The sequence below is a fragment of the Thalassophryne amazonica genome, chromosome 2 (assembly GCF_902500255.1).
Source record: "Thalassophryne amazonica chromosome 2, fThaAma1.1, whole genome shotgun sequence".
NCBI classification, from domain to species: Eukaryota; Metazoa; Chordata; class Actinopteri; order Batrachoidiformes; family Batrachoididae; genus Thalassophryne; species Thalassophryne amazonica.
This window is the reverse complement of record NC_047104.1, coordinates 155,934,678-155,952,091: the sequence shown is the minus strand read 5'-3', so window position 1 is coordinate 155,952,091 and position 17,414 is coordinate 155,934,678. Positions and strand designations below refer to the sequence as shown.

Here is a 17,414-nt window from a genome sequence, read left to right as displayed (position 1 = left end):
ACACCCGCATTTTGCAAGTTCTCCCACTTAGACATCATGAAGGGGCCTGAAATTTTCATCTTAGGTGCATGTCCACTGTGAGAGACATAATCTAAAAAAAAACCCCAAAAAAAACAGAATCCGGAAATCACAATGTATGATTTTTTAAAATAATTTATTTGTATGTTACTGCTGCAAATAAGTATTTGAACACCTGTGAAAATCAATGTTAATATTTGGGACAGTAGCCTTTGTTTGCAATTACAGAGGTCAAATGTTTCCTGTAGTTTTTCACCAGGTTTTCACACACTGCAGCAGGGATTTTGGTCCACTCCTCCATACAGATCTTCTCCAAATCTTTCAGGTTTGGAGTTTCAGCTCCCTCCAAAGATTTTCTATTGAGTTCAGGTCTGGAGACTAGCCAGGCCATATACAGGACCTTGAAATACTTCTTACGGAGCCCCTCCTTAGTTGCCCTGGCTGTGTGTTTGGGGTCACTGTCATGCTGGAAGATCCAGCCATGACCCATCTTCAATGCTCTTACTGAGGGAAGGAGGTTGTTTGCCAAAATCTCGCAATACATGACCCCATCCACCCTCCCTCAATACGGTGCAGTCGTCCTGTCCCCTTACAGAAGAGCACCCCCAGAGTATGATGTTTCCACCCCCATGCTTCACGGTTGGGATGGTTTTCTTGGGGTGTTCTCATCCTCTAAACATGGTAAGTGGAGTTGATTCCAAAAAGCTCTATTCTGGTCTCATCTGACCACACGACCTTCTCCCATGCCTCCTCTGGATCATCCACATGGTCACTGGTGAACTTCAAATGGCCTGGACATGTGCTGGCTTGAGCAGGGGGACCTTGCTGCCTGCAGGATTTTAAACCATGACAGCATCATGTGGTACTAATGTAATCTTTGTGACTGTGGTCCCAGCTCTCTTCAGGTCATTGACCAGGTCCTCCTGTGTAGTTCTGAGCTTTCTCAGAATCATCCTTACCCCACAAAGTGAGATCTTGCATGGAATCCCAGACCGAGGGAGATTGACAGTCATCTTGTGTTTCTTCCACTTTCTAATAAATAATCATAAACAGTTGTTGTCTTCTACCAAGCTGCTTGCCTGTTGTCCTGTAGTCCATCCCAGCCTTGTGCAGGTCTACAGTTTTGTCCCTGGTGTCCTTAGACAGCTCTCTGGTCTTGGCTATGGTGGACAGGTTGGAGTGTGATTGATTGAGTGTGTGAACAGGTGTCTTTTATACAGGTAACAAGTTCAAACAGGTGAATTAATACAGGTAAAGAGTGCAGAATAAGAGGACTTCTTAAAGAAAAATTAACAGGTCTGTGTGAGCCAGAATTCTTGCTGGTTGGTAGGGGTTCAAATACTTATTTGCAGCAGTAACATACAAATAAATTATTTAAAAAAAATCATACATTGTGATTTCTGGATTTTTTTTTTTTTTTTTTTTTAGATTATGTCTCTCACAGTGGACATGCACCTAAGATGAAAATTTCAGACCCCTCCATGATTTCTAAGTGGGAGAACTTGCAAAACTGCAGGGGTGTTCAAATACTTATTTTCCTCACTGTAACTGGAGTGTAAACATAATTTCTCCACTGTGAGATCAATAAAGTATATCTCATCTCATCTCCTTGTACTCCTGTCTACTTTCTTCATCTCTCCGACAATCATGTGTTGACATCACCTACGGTATTTTAAATAACATCCGCATTATTATTTTATTTTTAATCCCTCATTTCCCCACACCCCAATATATCTTTTAATGTGTTATAAGCCTGAAATGCAAGAAATGGATGTATTTTAAGAAATTAAGTTATCACACAAAACACAAAATTCACAGTCTCCAATGGAATAGAAAAAGTTATTTAATGATCACTGTGTTGGCAGTTACAAGTTAGCAACAGAGCTATTCTTGAGACGGGCCACACTAGCTAACTATAATAAATTAACTAGATACTAGTGTATTGACCGTGGGGGATCCATGGGCTCTTGATTGGGTCGTGGCTATGAAATTTTTCAAGGGTGGTAATAAATTATGTAAAGTTTCTATAATAAGTTGTAAGAAATACATACACATAGTATGATAAATCTGTCCGTATCACTGAAAAACTGAGTGATGATGCAAGAAGGACACAAATGAAGGGTTCCACTAAGAGCATGGACCAGCTTCCCCCCTCCACACACACACCACACACACACACACACACACGCCACTTGGCTTTTAATATATAAATATGCTGATCTGAATTTGTACAATCCCCACTTTGGGAGTTCAAGTCTTTTTTCTCAAAATATATTGTGTACAGGAAATAGAAGCAGTATTACGGGCAGCACTCACCGCCAGCGCTGTGGAGTAAAGGTCGAAGATGTTTTGACGGAATTCCTTCAGAGCTTTCTTAAATACGACATCCACCAAGTTGTCCTTCTCACTGTCCTCTGTGTCCAAGTCAGTGATCTAAATTGTGAAACGATAATGACTTTAGCAAGAACATCCATAAACATTTATTCATCTGCTTCTTTTTCCAATCTCTGTGTGACGCTGATGTTACCAAAAGTTTGAGTAGTTTCAGGTTCAGGGTCTTACAAAAGGACCCTTCAACAGTCAGGGTGATAAAACCCAGCAACAACCTGCTCTACCTGCTTTTTAAAATAAAATTTAATGGTGAGTTTTAACTGGTAAAAGGTTTTTTTTTTTTTTTAAAGTCAACCTACTGCTGGTTGCTCTGCACACATTTTCAGAATCACTACAAATGTGTCTGAACAATTTGTAGACTTTGTAGGTGCCATCATGTTAGGTAGAACACGTCTAACTGTACCTTCTTCATGAGGAAGTCGTTCATGCACTTGTAGTCGTTGGTGCACATGAGGATCTGCAGCGAGTCATTCTGCCACTGAGTGGGTTCCAGAGCGACACTGCTGATCTTAACACTGCGCCGTCGCTTCACCTTTGGCGAGGGCTCCTTATTCTCCTTTGAATCTCTGAAGCCTCCATCCATTCCCAGGTCTGGACTGTAGGGCAGTGAGGTGCTGTCCTGACCTGCATGGAGACAAAAGGGGGGGGTTAAGGTCCATAAGAACTCAGCAAATGACTGTGTGACTCAGACTAGTCTGTGAATCAGTGAGCGTACCGTCTCCTTGCACTGGCCCTGTGTCTCCATCATCTCCATCCAGAGAATCAGTCCCAAAAATCAGCTTTTCTCTGGAGGCTTTCTTGTCCCCGTATTTAGTTTTGCCCCAAAACCGCATCCTACTACGAACCCTGTTGGAAATTTGTATCAAACAGTTTGACACATTTTATTGTAAATGAGTAAAACAAAAAGTGATGTCATGAGGAACAGTCAGACCTTCCATCTGGAGAATTCTTGCTCAGTGAGTCAACTTTGCCCAGATCTTCTGATGACAACACCTTGTGCATCTTCTGGTGCTCTGCAGAACGTGCAGGCTGAAACAAGAACGAGGACCATAATAAAATCAACAATGGACAGTCTGTGCATGTGGTCTGCATTACGATTGCAAAACGCAATGGGTGAGTCTGGCCAGTAGATGGCAGTATCACATAATTCTGGGGACTACAATAGGAACTGCAAACAGAGATATTTCTGTCATTAAGAAAAAAAACAATACCTTTCCAAAACCCTAGATGTACTACATAAAAGCAGTAAAATCACAGTTAACAACATGTGACAAAAGGGGGAAGTCAGTGTTTTTTTAAAAAATAGAGCAGAAACTGTTAAAAGCTCCAAGGAAAGTTAAGGCTCTGACAACATTTTACGAGGATTCCTAACATTTGACTCTTGAGGCTAAGAGAGAAAAAGACAACCGAGTAACATGCAAATACTGTTAAATCACCAGAAAGAACAAACAAATATGGAAAAATAGAAAACTTGTTAGTGCTGCAAGAGAAAGAAAATCTGAGGCAAAATGCAGAATTTTAGAGAGACCACGAAGCTGTTGGAGAGGAAAACACATTTTAGAAGGTGTCCTGAATTTGACATGAAAGTATAAATAAATAAAATGAAACGGGACTGTCTGACAAATTAGAGTGTGGCGGCTTGACAGACTCGTATTCATGTCATGAACACGAGTCTGCATTTTTTCATTATTCTTAAAGTGGAAGAACGTGTCCCATTACTTCAAGCAGGACCTTCACAATGTCTTTCCCTCTTGTTGCTGAGTATGTTCAGAGAACAGAGGTTTGAGGTTTGAGGCGGGGCTTTGGTGTGTCTGCTGAACGGGTTAGCTGCCCAAGACCCAGACTTTTTACCATGTCAGAGTCACTGAAACAGGATTCTCTTAAGCCCGCCGCCTCTTCGGCGTTCTGTTTGACCAGTGGGAGAGTGTAATGACGGGGGCCGTTATAGTCGTCCTCATCAGACTCACCCCCCGTAGAGAGGATGGGGGCACGGGTGAGGAAGTCGGAGCGGGTCTTTGCCATTCTGGCTTTCTTTTTGGGGTCGCTCTGCTGACCTGGAGTTCACCAGAAGTGATAATACATTAAAATAATTAAGAATCATAACAAGCTGCAGTCAAGCTGTCACACATTTTGTTCTTCGTATCTGTCGGTGGGGCTCATTTTAACACACGGTAGGTAAACCCAGGAATGTGCATTCATTCATAATACAAACAGCAACGTCGGCAGACAACAACATCATCATCATCATCATAATAACAGCAGCAGCTCACATCTTGTGCTTTACTCCCTTTGGCCGCCCTTGAGATGAAGCTGGGCTCCTCTCTGGGAACAGCTGCAGGTGCCTCTTGTGTCACAGCATCACTGTCAAACAGAAAGGAGAAAAATTCTAATATTCATTCATCCATCCACCTTTATCAACTGTGGCAGGAAACCGTGTGACAGGACGTCCATGTGAACGCCGCACAGAAACGCTCCCAACTCAATATGAAGATGGGATCGGGATGTTAGCGCCAACCCGCGGTGACATCAGAGAAAGGACACCTCAGCCAAGGTCCAACTGTCCTGTTTGCACCTCTCAATCATCTCTTTCATCTTCATATTGAGAGGCTGATTCCTTTGATCTCTTATTCTTAGATCCAAAATTTGATGATTGATTGTGATCGCTCACTTTTACAGGCTGACCTTTGATCCTGAATGTAGACCTTTGACCTTGGTTTTTCATTCTTGATTCTGACTGCTGACCTTTGGCCCAGATCACTCAACCTGGATCCTGATCTTATGTTACAACTGCTGACCTTTGATCCTAATCACACCACTTTGATCCTGTGCATACATCTTGACTTCGAACCTTTGCTCATGGTCACTCATCTTTGAGCCTGACCTTAGAGCCTGACTGTTGACCATTGAGCCTAATCTGTATTTGTGATCATGCGTTTTTCTTTCTTTAATCCTGATTGGCTCCTTTGCAGCCTATACTGACTTTGGTAAAGCCTTTGATTCGGCTGAATGGACCACTCTATGGGACTTCCTGAGCATTGGTGGGATCTCCAAGAAGTTGCTGGACACCACAGCCAGCCTATACACATGTACAGTGAGTGCTGCATGGGGGGCAGAATTTCCAACATGTTCCCAGTAAATACCAAGAAATCAGTCGTTTGTCACACAGTCAAAACACACCCACACACACGCTTTAGTAATGAGAACCCGAGCAGCTGGACAAAGCCAAGGGGACGCCCATGTTTCAACCAGCAGTGGCAGACAGAGGTTTACTTCCAGAGGTGGGAACAGACTGGTTGTCCATCCAGGACCTAATGTGGATCCATAAGGTGAAGGTTGTAGCAACATGTGGCACCAGCACGTGCTCCCAGACCTGATCTGACCCAAAGATCTTTGAACCTCTCCAAGGAGATTATGGTTTCATTACAGTTTTCCTATCTTACTTTGATCAAGCAATAAGAATCAAAGGAATCTGGATCAAGGGGCAGATCCCAACCTTTAATCCTGACTGCTGAACTAATCTGAATTTCTGATTACAGGATCAAAAGGATCATGGTGAGACAACGATGACTGGCAGGATCTGGATCAAAGGAATTAAGAGCAAAGGTCAAATATCCACTCTGTGATCCAGATGAGGACCAAAACTTGACACACTGTTCCTTGACCTAAGGCCACACCTACATTTTACTAGAATGTGTTCATGTCCTTTGAGAGTCAGACAGAAACTAAAACACTACCTCCTCCATGGAGAGCCAACAAGAGCCAACAAGACAACCCTGTGTGTGTACACAGACAGACAGACACACACATACACAGTGGTCCCTCGCTATAACGCGGTTCATCTTTTGCGGCCTCGCAGTTTCACGGATTGTTTTTAGTCCAATTTTGCATGAGCTTTTTTTTTTTTTTTTTTTAACAGCGCATTGTGCTCTGCGTCCTCATCAAGCAGGCTGGTCGCGGCACCGGTCGGCATCACCGTGAAGGGAGAGCACGCACATTTTGTTCTGTGTGTCTGTTTATAAGAATCTTCTCGCCCAGAAGAAAAAAGAGCACCAACAACTACCCATAACTTTGTTCTTCACTCAGAAAAAGACACCTGCACTGAGGTGTGACTCAGTGGGAAAAGGCGTGACAGCGGAGCGGCGCCAGGATGAAGAGACACGGTCAGAGGAGCTGTGAGATACTGGTCAGTCACTATTAATAATTTCTTATGTGTCCAACCTCGTAGGTTGATCGTTAAAATTAAATTCGTTAGTTCTAAAAGCCATCATAATTATTTATAGGAAAACATTCTATTTTTATTTCTCAAACAAATGTTTGGGCCTGAAAACAGGTTGGTCTTATTTTTCTACTGAGGTTTGAACTTTGAGAGTGTTTACACACGAGACAAAAGTGAGAAAATGTTAATGCCTGTTTGAGAAAAGTGTATAAAGTGTGTAGTGAGGGGTTTTACAGCCTTAAAACGTCTATAATAATTGTAAAAAATAACGCTGACTCTTTGCGGATTTCGCCTATTGTGGGTTATTTTTAGAACGCAACTCCCGCGATAAACGAGGGACCACTGTATGTGTGTGTGTTTATATATATATATATATATATATATATATATATATATATATATATATATATATATATATATATATATATATATATATATATATATATATATATATTTAAGTGTACGGCACAATTGTAAAGTCCTCTGAACACCTGCTGTCACATAGAAAGGTGCTACAGAAATGCAGTCAATCTACAATTAAATCAGACAAAATATTTAATTAAATTAGACAAATATTACTTCAGTACTCACTTTGCAAATGTGACTTTGTCCTTTGGTGAGAAGAAGATGTTGCCGGGTTTGTCACTCATGTTCACGGCGGTGCCCTGAATCCCGTTGGCCCTGGCGGTGCTCGCTCTCACTCTGCTTCCACCATCGTCTCTGGTCTCCAGGGTGAGTTTGGGTGCCCAGCCCTCAGGAACAGGCCTGTTCTCTTTGTCTCGTTCTCCTGGCAAGGATGAAGGTGCTGGAGGCGACCGGGGTCGTGGGGTCAGACCGTGGATGTCTGCTCTGGATGGGGTGGTGGTGTTTGACTGGGTTCTGGTATGTGGAGCCGTCAGTCCCGTTCTGTCCAGCCGCACAGAGCTCCGTCTAACAGCACCGTCGGCAGCGGACGTTTGACAAGCATCCTGTCCGGGGTAGAGCGCCCACTGCCGACTCTGCTGTATCCTCTGCAGAGCCTCTCCCCTTTGTTTCTCAAACATATCTCGCTCATACTGAGCGAAGAAAAGGCGATGGCGCTCTAGCGCTTCTTTTTGCTGTCTGATCTGTTCCATCAGCTCCCTCTCATTGTGCTGCTGTAACTGACGCTGCCTCACCTCCTTTTCCTTGTTCAGTCGCTCCAGCTTCTCCAGGACCACCTGCTCAGCAGGAGGGATGGCAGCTGGAGCACCGGCAGGAACAGGACTTGGGTCTGGTTGTGCTGGCGCCATCTCCTTCTCCTGGACTGTTGAATCTTGAGAGGCAACGCACAGATGGGACTCATCAGTCAGATCTTGGCTGAGAGGAGTTTCCTTCTGCATGCTTATTAAGACTACCACGGGTCGGCGTGAGGACTCCCGCCTCTCTCTGAGCGGTTTGGTGACCGTGGTGGTCGAGGTGGTGACGGCGTCTGTGTTTGTTGATGTACTTCAGCAGGACGGCTGATGATGTTGCTGGCCTCACTCGCCGGTACTAAAATGTAGGGAGGTAGCTCTCGATTTTGGGTGCATGTGCAGAAGAGGGGGCTACATGTTCAGACCTGTGTTTGCCCTGGTTGCCTGGGTGGCTAATTACACTGGAAACCTCAGTCAGAGGTGGCTCAACGGGCTTTGGGTTTGTTGACGAAACCAACATGTTCGGCTTCAGCGCCGGAGCTGATGAGGTAACAGGCGAGCAGGCGTCGTTGCTGTCTGTCACTTCTTCTGTGGCTCTGGGCAACTCCTCGTCCATACTGAGAACCTCGAAGCTGCCTTTGGAGCTCTGACTGTCAGGTGTGCCGTGTGGTGAGCACAGAGGTGGAGTGGGAGAGTTCACCAGCTCCACAGACCATCGGTGTTCCTCAGACGGGGACGAGGCTCCTCCGCTGGACGTCCGGACCTTCAGGAGCTCCAGGCTGAAGTGAGCCTGCTCCAGCTCAACGCATCCGCCGGCTCTCCCTCTTGGCCCTGTTGGTTTCTGGCTGGATTCATCAGACATTTGAGCCCTTTGCCGCACCACCACGGTGCCTGTGGAGCCTGCAGACGGTGTTTCATGGTGCACTTTTAGGTAACCTGTCTTTTGAACTGGTGTGGAGCACATCTCCTTTTCCTTCTTTGAGTGCTGCCCCCTGGCTGCTGAAGGTGTGAAGGTTCTTTTCCTGCTCCTCGTAGGAGCGATCCTCCCACGTGCTGAGGTCCAAGCCCATGATGGGTCCTGACAGCTCCTCCTCTCCTCCTGCTGAGACACTCAACTGGCCATTCTGCTGCAGAACAACCTTCTGTTGGAGCTTCTTCCTCAGCCGCTGCTCTCTCAGTTTTCTAAAGCTGTTAATAAAGAAGACATAACTACACCAGAGCTGATGGAGAATCTGTTTTTATAGTCAAAACAAACAAACTTAAACACTTACTGGTTAGCATAAGTTGTAGTTGCATTCACTAAAGCTCAAGTCCACTAAAAGTTCTTGTTCTCAGCAGCTCAGCTAAATGCAGAGCTGCTTTTGTTGGACTGATTGCGTAACGACTTACCAAAACTGTGAGCACACTGAACAATGACCAAACACAATGCACAAGCTGTGTGCAAAGCTTAATCAGGATTTTTATCAGCTTGTGCAAAAATAATAGTCACTTACCCTCACAGCATATTTTCAGAGCAAAAAACAATACAAGTTGACATTCTTTAAATCTGCACCTTCATTTAGTTTGCAGAAGAGAATTCTAACCATCTATAGATGGATTAAGACAGTGACGTACCTCTGTCTGGCCAAGTAGCCCCGGCTTGTTGCCTGGAGCTGCAGCACAGCGCTGTACAGATGCAAATAGGCTTCTCTGGATCTGTAACAGCGCCAGGCCGTCTGAATGACCAACACTGCCGAGGAGCGACTTTGGAGCCACGATCTCCACGCTCTCTGAAGCACCACAGCTGCCTCCCTCCACAGCCTGAGCCGGCGGCGCTGCCTGAAACCCCGCCAGTGCTTCTGAAGACACAAAGCTGCCCCCTCCAGGATGTTTGGCTCATAGTCCTCCTCGGGTTCAGGTTGGTATGAACGCCACCTCTTCTACGAAGAGAAAGCAAAACTGGTCTACAGCACAGTATTCATGATCATGATCTTTGGCGGATGTGCTGACAGATGAGATCAGTTCCTTTAGAATTCAAAACTCAATATTGTTGTTCATCATCTCAGTGGAATTAGGAGACGAGTGAGGGAAGCCACCAAGACGTCCAGACAACTCTGAAGGACATAGAGGCTTCTGTGGCCAAACTGTGCAGAGTCTAACTGCTGTCGGCTGCATCAGCAGTTATTCGGCTTCACGGTGAAGTGGAACAGAGAAGGGTTTTAATGCATGAACACACAAACATCTAATTTCAAGTCTCCAGCGTGCCCTCTGGCAAAAAAAACAGTAGCTGAAATTTAACGTCTTGTTTTGAAGACGATCCCACAAAGTTACATAAACATGAAATTCAAAAACAGTGTGATTCCACTTCATTCGCTTGCATTTGAATATTTTTCAAAACCCAAACAACAGCAACATTTGCAAGAATCTGTTTCTAATCAATCAATCAATCAATTTTTTTATATAGCGCCAAATCACAACAAACAGTTGCCCCAAGGCGCTTTATATTGTAAGGCAAGGCCATACAATAATTATGTAAAACCCCAATGGTCAAACGACCCCCTGTGAGCAAGCACTTGGCTACAGTGGGAAGGAAAAACTCCCTTTTAACAGGAAGAAACCTCCAGCAGAACCAGGCTCAGGGAGGGGCAGTCTTCTGCTGGGACTGGTTGGGGCTGAGGGAGAGAACCAGGAAAAAGACATGCTGTGGAGGGGAGCAGAGATCGATCACTAATGATTAAATGCAGAGTGGTGCATACAGAGCAAAAAGAGAAAGAAACAGTGCATCATGGGAACCCCCCAGCAGTCTACGTCTGTCTGCTGGGGGTCGCTGTGCTGGAGGCCCCGTCCAGCACAGCGACACAAACTCCAGAACAACGTTGTTTCCAGCTGGCACCATTACTAACCCATAGGATCAACAAAACATTTTGGCGCAACTCAAGCCGCACATTCTATTTTTTAGTCGTTCCAGTTTGAACTTTCTCTTCTGTCGTACATTTTGTCCTGAATTTTCACATGTTCTGGGGATCATCTTTCTCCCCACAGTTAGAGTGGAGTGACATGAAAAACTACATGTGCGTTTCAGCCACAGCTGCTTGTAAAGTTCAATACTTTATCCAGCATCAACTAACCATCCATAACTTGCTAGTTTATTAAGTGAAGGAGAGCAGTTCCAATAACTGCCCAGTAGGTGGCAGTCAAGTGTACAGGATATGACATCACGCGTGATGCAGAAAATGGGCAGAGGTCTGTTTGTGTTCTTGAGGATGAACAAGTCTTGCAGTCGCCATGTTTATGAAGAATTGGATGTTCCTGGAAGAAGAATTAAAAAGCGAAACACTCAAGTGTTTTGCTTTTTGTTTAATTGTATTGGTCTGCAAATCATAACCACAAGATTAGCAACAAAAAGCAAAAGAATGGGTAACGGACATTGGCAGCCACTCAGAGAGAGACAGCAGAAAAAGCTTATGACAGGGTGACAAGAGAAGAGTTGTGGCATTGTATGTGGAAGTCTGGAGTGGCAGAGATGTATGAAAATTCAGTAGGTATATCTTATATATTATATTCCAATTCTAAGGTGGAACTATGCTAGATATACTAAGGTAATATCTAAATATCTACAAAAGGAAGAGTAAAATAGAAGAGTAGAAAAGAGTAGAGTAGAGCCACTTCTGGTCTTGAGAACCAGGGATGGTATGTGAGAGTGGTGCAGGACATGTACAAGGATAGTGTGACAGCGCAGAGATGTGCAGTAGGAATGACAGACTCATTCAAGGCGGAGGTGAGATTACACCAAGGATCAGCTCTGAGTCCTTTCTTGTTTGCAGTGGTGATGAACAGGTTGACTGATGAGAGCAGCAAGAGTCCTCATGGACTATGATGTTTGCAGATGACATTGTGATCTGTAGTGAGTATAGAGCAGACTGAGTCTAGTCTGGAGAGGTGGAGATATGCTTTGGAAAGAAGGGGAATGAAAGTCAGTAGCAGCAAGACTGAGTACATGTGTGTGAATGAGAGGAAGCCCAGTGGAATAGTGCAGTTACAAGGAGTAGAAGTGGTGAAAGCAGATGAGTTTAAATACTTGGGGTCAACTGTTCAAATTATGGAGAGTGTGGTAGAGAGGTGCAGAAGAGAGTGCAGGCAGGGTGGAGTGGGTGAAGAAAGGAGGTCGGCAGGAGGGATTGTGACTGAAGAGATCTGCAAGAGTGAAGGATAAAGTCTACAAGCCAGTAGTGGACGAGCTATGTTGTACGGCCTTAGAGACCGTGGCACTAACAAAAAGACAGGAGGCAGAGCTGAAGATGCCGTGATTCTCTTTGGGAGTGACGAGAATGGACAAGATTAGTAATGAACATATCAGAGGGACAGCTCAGGTGGGACGGTTTGGAGACAAAGTCAGAGAGGTGAGAGGAAGATACAGACAATGAAGTGAGATGGAGACGATTGATCTGCTGTGGCGACCCCTAACGGAAGCAGCCAAAAGATGATTTTATCAAAAGGTTTTGTCACATGACTACATGTGCTGACAAATAATCATAAACGGTAAATGAAATGTGACCGTAGAAAATACACATCAATCTTTAACAGACACACTGCAGTCATTGTTACATCATTTTCTGTTGCGTTTATAATAAATATTTATATTTAATTACAGTGTCCTTTTCCCTGATCGAAATGCAGATATGAACAAATGAATGAATCTACCACACTTTAAAATGTATACGTTACTTTTCATGCTATTTTGTTTGTCTACAAATAAATATTCAAGGTTCATTATCATGTTAATCAAGAAATCATCTCATCTGAAACAAAATAAATTATGGTTTAAATTTACAGATGAACATCAAAGATTTCTAACAAATCTTTTTTACTGTAATGTAAGACACTTTTCTACCTTCAAAATGTACAGTAATGACAAATTAATCTTGAAGAAAAAAAAACAAACAAAAAACAAAACATTTATAAGGATTTTCTTTAGAAAACTGCTGGGTATAAATTAGTCATTCTGATGTTCCTCTGACACATTTCTGCACTCTGTGGTCTTTTGTGTTTTGGTCTGATACCTCATTTCTGTTGGAAGCATCAAGCTACGCCACAACGCACAGCGGTGAAAGTTGGATTGAGTTGAACTCTGACCACATTGAGTTTGACATGAAGCAGCAGTGTGTCGCGCAAGCTTGATTTTTGTGCGCCACCTCTCATTGACAATAATGGGTTTTAGAGCGACGCACCCCTCATTTGTGCGCTCAGTGTGAAGGGCCCTATACGCAAAACAAATTTGCTCTTTGGATCAAGCTGGTTCATCAAAGTTCAAAAGGTTTGTCGTCATTATATGTTCTTTTAATATGGTGAGTTATAGGATGAGGGCATTTAATGTTCTTGAGTTATTGTCTACACAGAGTAGCTGAGATGAATTAAAGGGGTTCTCCCATTGCCTATTTGTGGGCCCTGAATGCCTTCCGAAGTTCATAAATAAGGCAATCGGGCCAGATTCATTAGAGTAGCAGTCTAAAGCTGTGTGTCATATTATTCACACCAGGTTAGTGGTGACTACAAGTGATACTGAAAGCAGCCCCATGACACAGGAGCTTCTGGGCATGCTCTGTGTGCAGTCTGTGATTATAACACAGCTTTACTACAAAGCTAAAACACATCTGTTAACATATGAAAATTGTCTTCTGCAAAAGAGTGCAGCATGCCTTTCATGGGAGTATGGATGTATATTTCCAGAGGAGATTTAAAGACATCAGCCAACAGTGAGTCTGGTCATTTTCATTTTCACCCTGTTGCAAAGAAATTTCCCACCTCTGTGTTCACAAATAACAAAATCTACACTGTATTTTTAGTTTTTAATTACAACCTGGCATCAAACTAACTGAGCAGTCAAATCCACATTCAAGGAGAAATTATTTACTTCAAGTGGCACTAATGAAACAAAAACCAAATCCATCTAAAATTTAATTAAAAGACACATACTGCCTTCTATCTGCACGTTACATCAGATTATTCAAGTTTTGTGGTTCACGATGCGTCCTGATGTCACAATGTTTTTGAACATGTTTACTGTAAAGCTTCCTGGTTGGTTACAATGTTCTACAATGCTACTTTGATGACAGACTACATGTTTTCATGCCCCAAATAGGGAACCAATTTTTTTCCCTGCCAAAAACGTACACAAACGGGTGGCAACAGGAGACAGGCTCAACTCTCTCACCCACTCATCTACATCTTTGTCACCCAAACCCTAAGCTGTAAACAGCACAGGGAATAAAAAAGACACACACTTAATGGTATGAGCTATATAAGAGCAATATTAAAGGATTAATTGAGCGAGCGGGGTTAATCATTTTTTTATTATATGCCTGTTCAGAGCTCTGTTTTCATCTTGTTGGTCTTCATTTTGAACATCTAGTTTGAGCTCATTTGCTGTTAATTCCTCCAATTCAAACTCGTCAGTGTAATAAAATTCGCTCGGAGAACGGCCCTCTTCATCGCTCATAATTTCTTTGTTAGCTTTTTTGTTTCGTTTTATTTTGCACCATGAAAATTGTAAAGAAAGTCGCAAATCTGACAACGCGATCCGGACCGATTGTCATGGTAACGGTCTCTTATGCGAAAATATCAGACTGGAAATCAGCCAATCAGAGCGCGCGCACCCTTGTAGCCATATAATAAATAAAGTTTATTAAACCTTTATTTAACCATTGAGATCGAGATCTCGTCCAAGGGACAGCTGGACAATTTTAGATGTGGGAGGAAGCCTTAAACATGGGGAGAACATGCAAACGTCACACAGAAAGGTCACAGGTGGGACTCGATCCCATGACCTTCTTGCTGTGAGGCAACAGTGCTAACCACTAAGACACTGTGCTGCCATAGTCAAGAGGGGGGGAACAAAAAAAAGAAAAACAGTTGACCAGAAATAGTACGTTCGTCACTGTTCACCTGATTTAAGCAAAACTAGTCTGATACGAGGTGACAGGAAACTAAAATAAAAACCTCAACAAAAGTCAATCAACTCAAAATGTTGAAACTGTCTCAACATAGAACATGGACTTAACTGCATGTGACAAGTTTAAGTTGTATTATAGAATTTTCAGTGAGGGTAAAGTAGTTAAAATACTACAGCGGGATGAATGGAAGTAAAAACGGGAGGAAACCAGAGCAACGAGGAAACGTTTTTAGTACCTGGATGCAGACTGCGGCTTCTCTCATCCTGACAAACTGCTTCCTCTCCAGGTGCACTCTGAATCGCCGCTGCAGCGTGACGATGATTCTCAGCACTTCCTCATGAAGTAAGGCCTGCAGCCGCTGACGCTCTGCTTCCCGGAGGAACACCTGGAGGGAGGGACCACGGCCGAGTCAGCGCAACGGAACACACACACACACAATGATGGATGCACCGTCTGTTCACACACACACACACACACACACACACACACACACACACGCGCATGCACGCTCTCTGTAGTCAACAAACAAAAGTAGGCCACAAGAACGTCAGGTACCGTCCTGTAATTATGTAAACAGCACCTCACACACACGGACCCTCCGTCAGTCACACACAGGCTTCATTACATCCGTTTAGTCAGTCGGCCTGCATGAGATGATCCCAAACACCAGCCTTCCACATCTCACTCACCACACAAACAACAAAAAAACATTAGAAGATGAAACTTCAGTATTATTAAAAACAAAATCTACGTAAGATTTTTAGTACTTTAAAGGCAGTTTGAGCGCATCTTCAGACCAATTGCAAATAACAGAAACAATAACTCCCCCCGATATCGTGACACCGTGGAGCACGTGACTCAGTGGGACAGGAGTTCGGAGACCAATATGAAGACCTGAGTTCTATTCCTGCTCATGTCACAAGACACTTCATCTGCATTGTCTCGGCCCGCCCAGGTGCAGGTGGCGCCCCCTAATGGGAGCAGCTGAAAGAGCCGGCCAAGGTTACTGGCCTTGGCTGGGGACGTAACCTCTGCTTCCAGGAACACCACACAGACCCTCATCGGCCTCACGGTGCAGAATCTGGGGATCAGCACCGTGACAATCGGGCCTTGGGCCTACACAGGACTTACTTCTTTCATCCTGACTCCGCCTTATTTTTTTCTATATTTGGCTGAACACGTAATGTAATTAATTACAGAAGTTGTCCAACACATTCACCAAGATCACACAAAAGTGGTTTTATAATCAGGTTCTTTCTTGCAATTTAAAAACGCAAACAAAGAAGTGAAAAACTTTCACGTTTTGCACAATTAGGGGCGTGGTCACTTTGAGAGACAGGTAGTGTGCGTCAACAGCCAACTCCAGAATGGTCACAGAGAGCACGAGCATCTGCTGCCTTTTATTACAAATATCTGATAACAGTGCGGCTCAGAGCACCATCAGCTGTCCGAAAGGATCATCTAAGAAGTCAGAAAGAGAGAGAGAGTCGAAGAAGGACGATGGGCAGCAGCGTACCTACCACAGTTTTGCCTACTTGGTAACCATCAGGTGCCAGGTCCAGCTGGTCCAGATAGAGCTGGATAGCTTGCCGGGTAGCACTGATATTCTCTGGGAGCAGCACACGGAAATGATGAACAAAATCCTACCAGGAGCACAAAGGTAAAGTTAGTGACAAACGTCGACTCTGCACAGTTTGAACTCTGGATACGCGGCTTCTGCAGATGGAGTTAAACATCAATCACAACCTTCTTTGTTTTTTTGTTTTTCCTGAAGCTTCAAAGCTTATAATGGGTTGAAAACACACAGACTGTGTCCTCGAGTTCTAAACAGAACTCCACATCAGCAGCATCCTGCAGCGTTTACACCAGAAACTGCAGCTGAAACAAACAGGTGAAAGTCTGCGGTTTTCAAATCTGCCAGGTTTCTGTTTCCATGGAACAAACATCCTGAAGGCCCATCAAACTGAGGTCCACTGTCCCCCTCCTAAACGGGCCGCGCCGCGGGGGCGGACGGACACGCAGATGACGTGTTTATACAACGACAAGCACGGGGGGTGTTTCACACACACACAGACAATGAAGAGGCTCTGTGCCCCACAGACGTGGCAGCGCCCGCCAAAGTGATGCCATGCTCGAGATATTTCTCATTACTGCTGACCACCTCGTTAAATATGTCTGGAGGAGTTTCTGGTGATCGTGACTGTCTGTTACTAAAATTATTCGCGAGGATGACTCAAAAAGCCCCTGTTTGGTAACAAGCACACAGACAGATTTTATTACTCCACCAGACAGGCACTCAAAGTACAGCAGCTCTGTCTTTGAATGTTGTCCCTCCCAAATCAGCGTTTATAAGAGTTTTGATTTTTCCTCCATTAGATTTCACTTTGATTTCATTCTTAATTTTTGTGGTAGCAAAGAAACATATTTAAGGTCTATCTGAATATTGCACTATATAAATTGCAGAAAAGCTCTGCACCCACCTTTTTGGTGTGTCAGTGTTTGCTGCCACACTGCACCGTTACCGCACGTGCAGTTATGCATGTTCCTGACACGGCGCGGTCCAGCTGTGGACTAACACTGATGCCTGCACTCCGCTCTCTCCTTGGCATCCCACAGGAATCCCTCAGTTTTCATTGGGAGGTACATTTGCAATAATAATGGACCAAAATTAAGAAGATACTCCACAGACCCACACTGTCAACTGTT

The 17,414-nt window shown here is 44.0% G+C and overlaps 1 protein-coding gene across 1 annotated transcript in view; it reads right to left on the bottom strand.

The window, feature by feature from the left end:
* The window catches only part of myo9aa (myosin IXAa), a 133,713-nt gene that overhangs the window by 42,317 nt on the left and 73,982 nt on the right, over positions 1-17,414 (bottom strand). Inside the window, 13 exon segments of the mRNA XM_034163999.1 lie at positions 2,335-2,451; positions 2,813-3,033; positions 3,125-3,255; positions 3,341-3,438; positions 4,261-4,463; positions 4,622-4,770; positions 7,217-8,096; positions 8,099-8,140; positions 8,143-8,716; positions 8,718-8,967; positions 9,394-9,698; positions 14,944-15,093; positions 16,229-16,351. Coding sequence (XP_034019890.1) covers positions 2,335-2,451; positions 2,813-3,033; positions 3,125-3,255; positions 3,341-3,438; positions 4,261-4,463; positions 4,622-4,770; positions 7,217-8,096; positions 8,099-8,140; positions 8,143-8,716; positions 8,718-8,967; positions 9,394-9,698; positions 14,944-15,093; positions 16,229-16,351 — 3,243 coding nt within the window.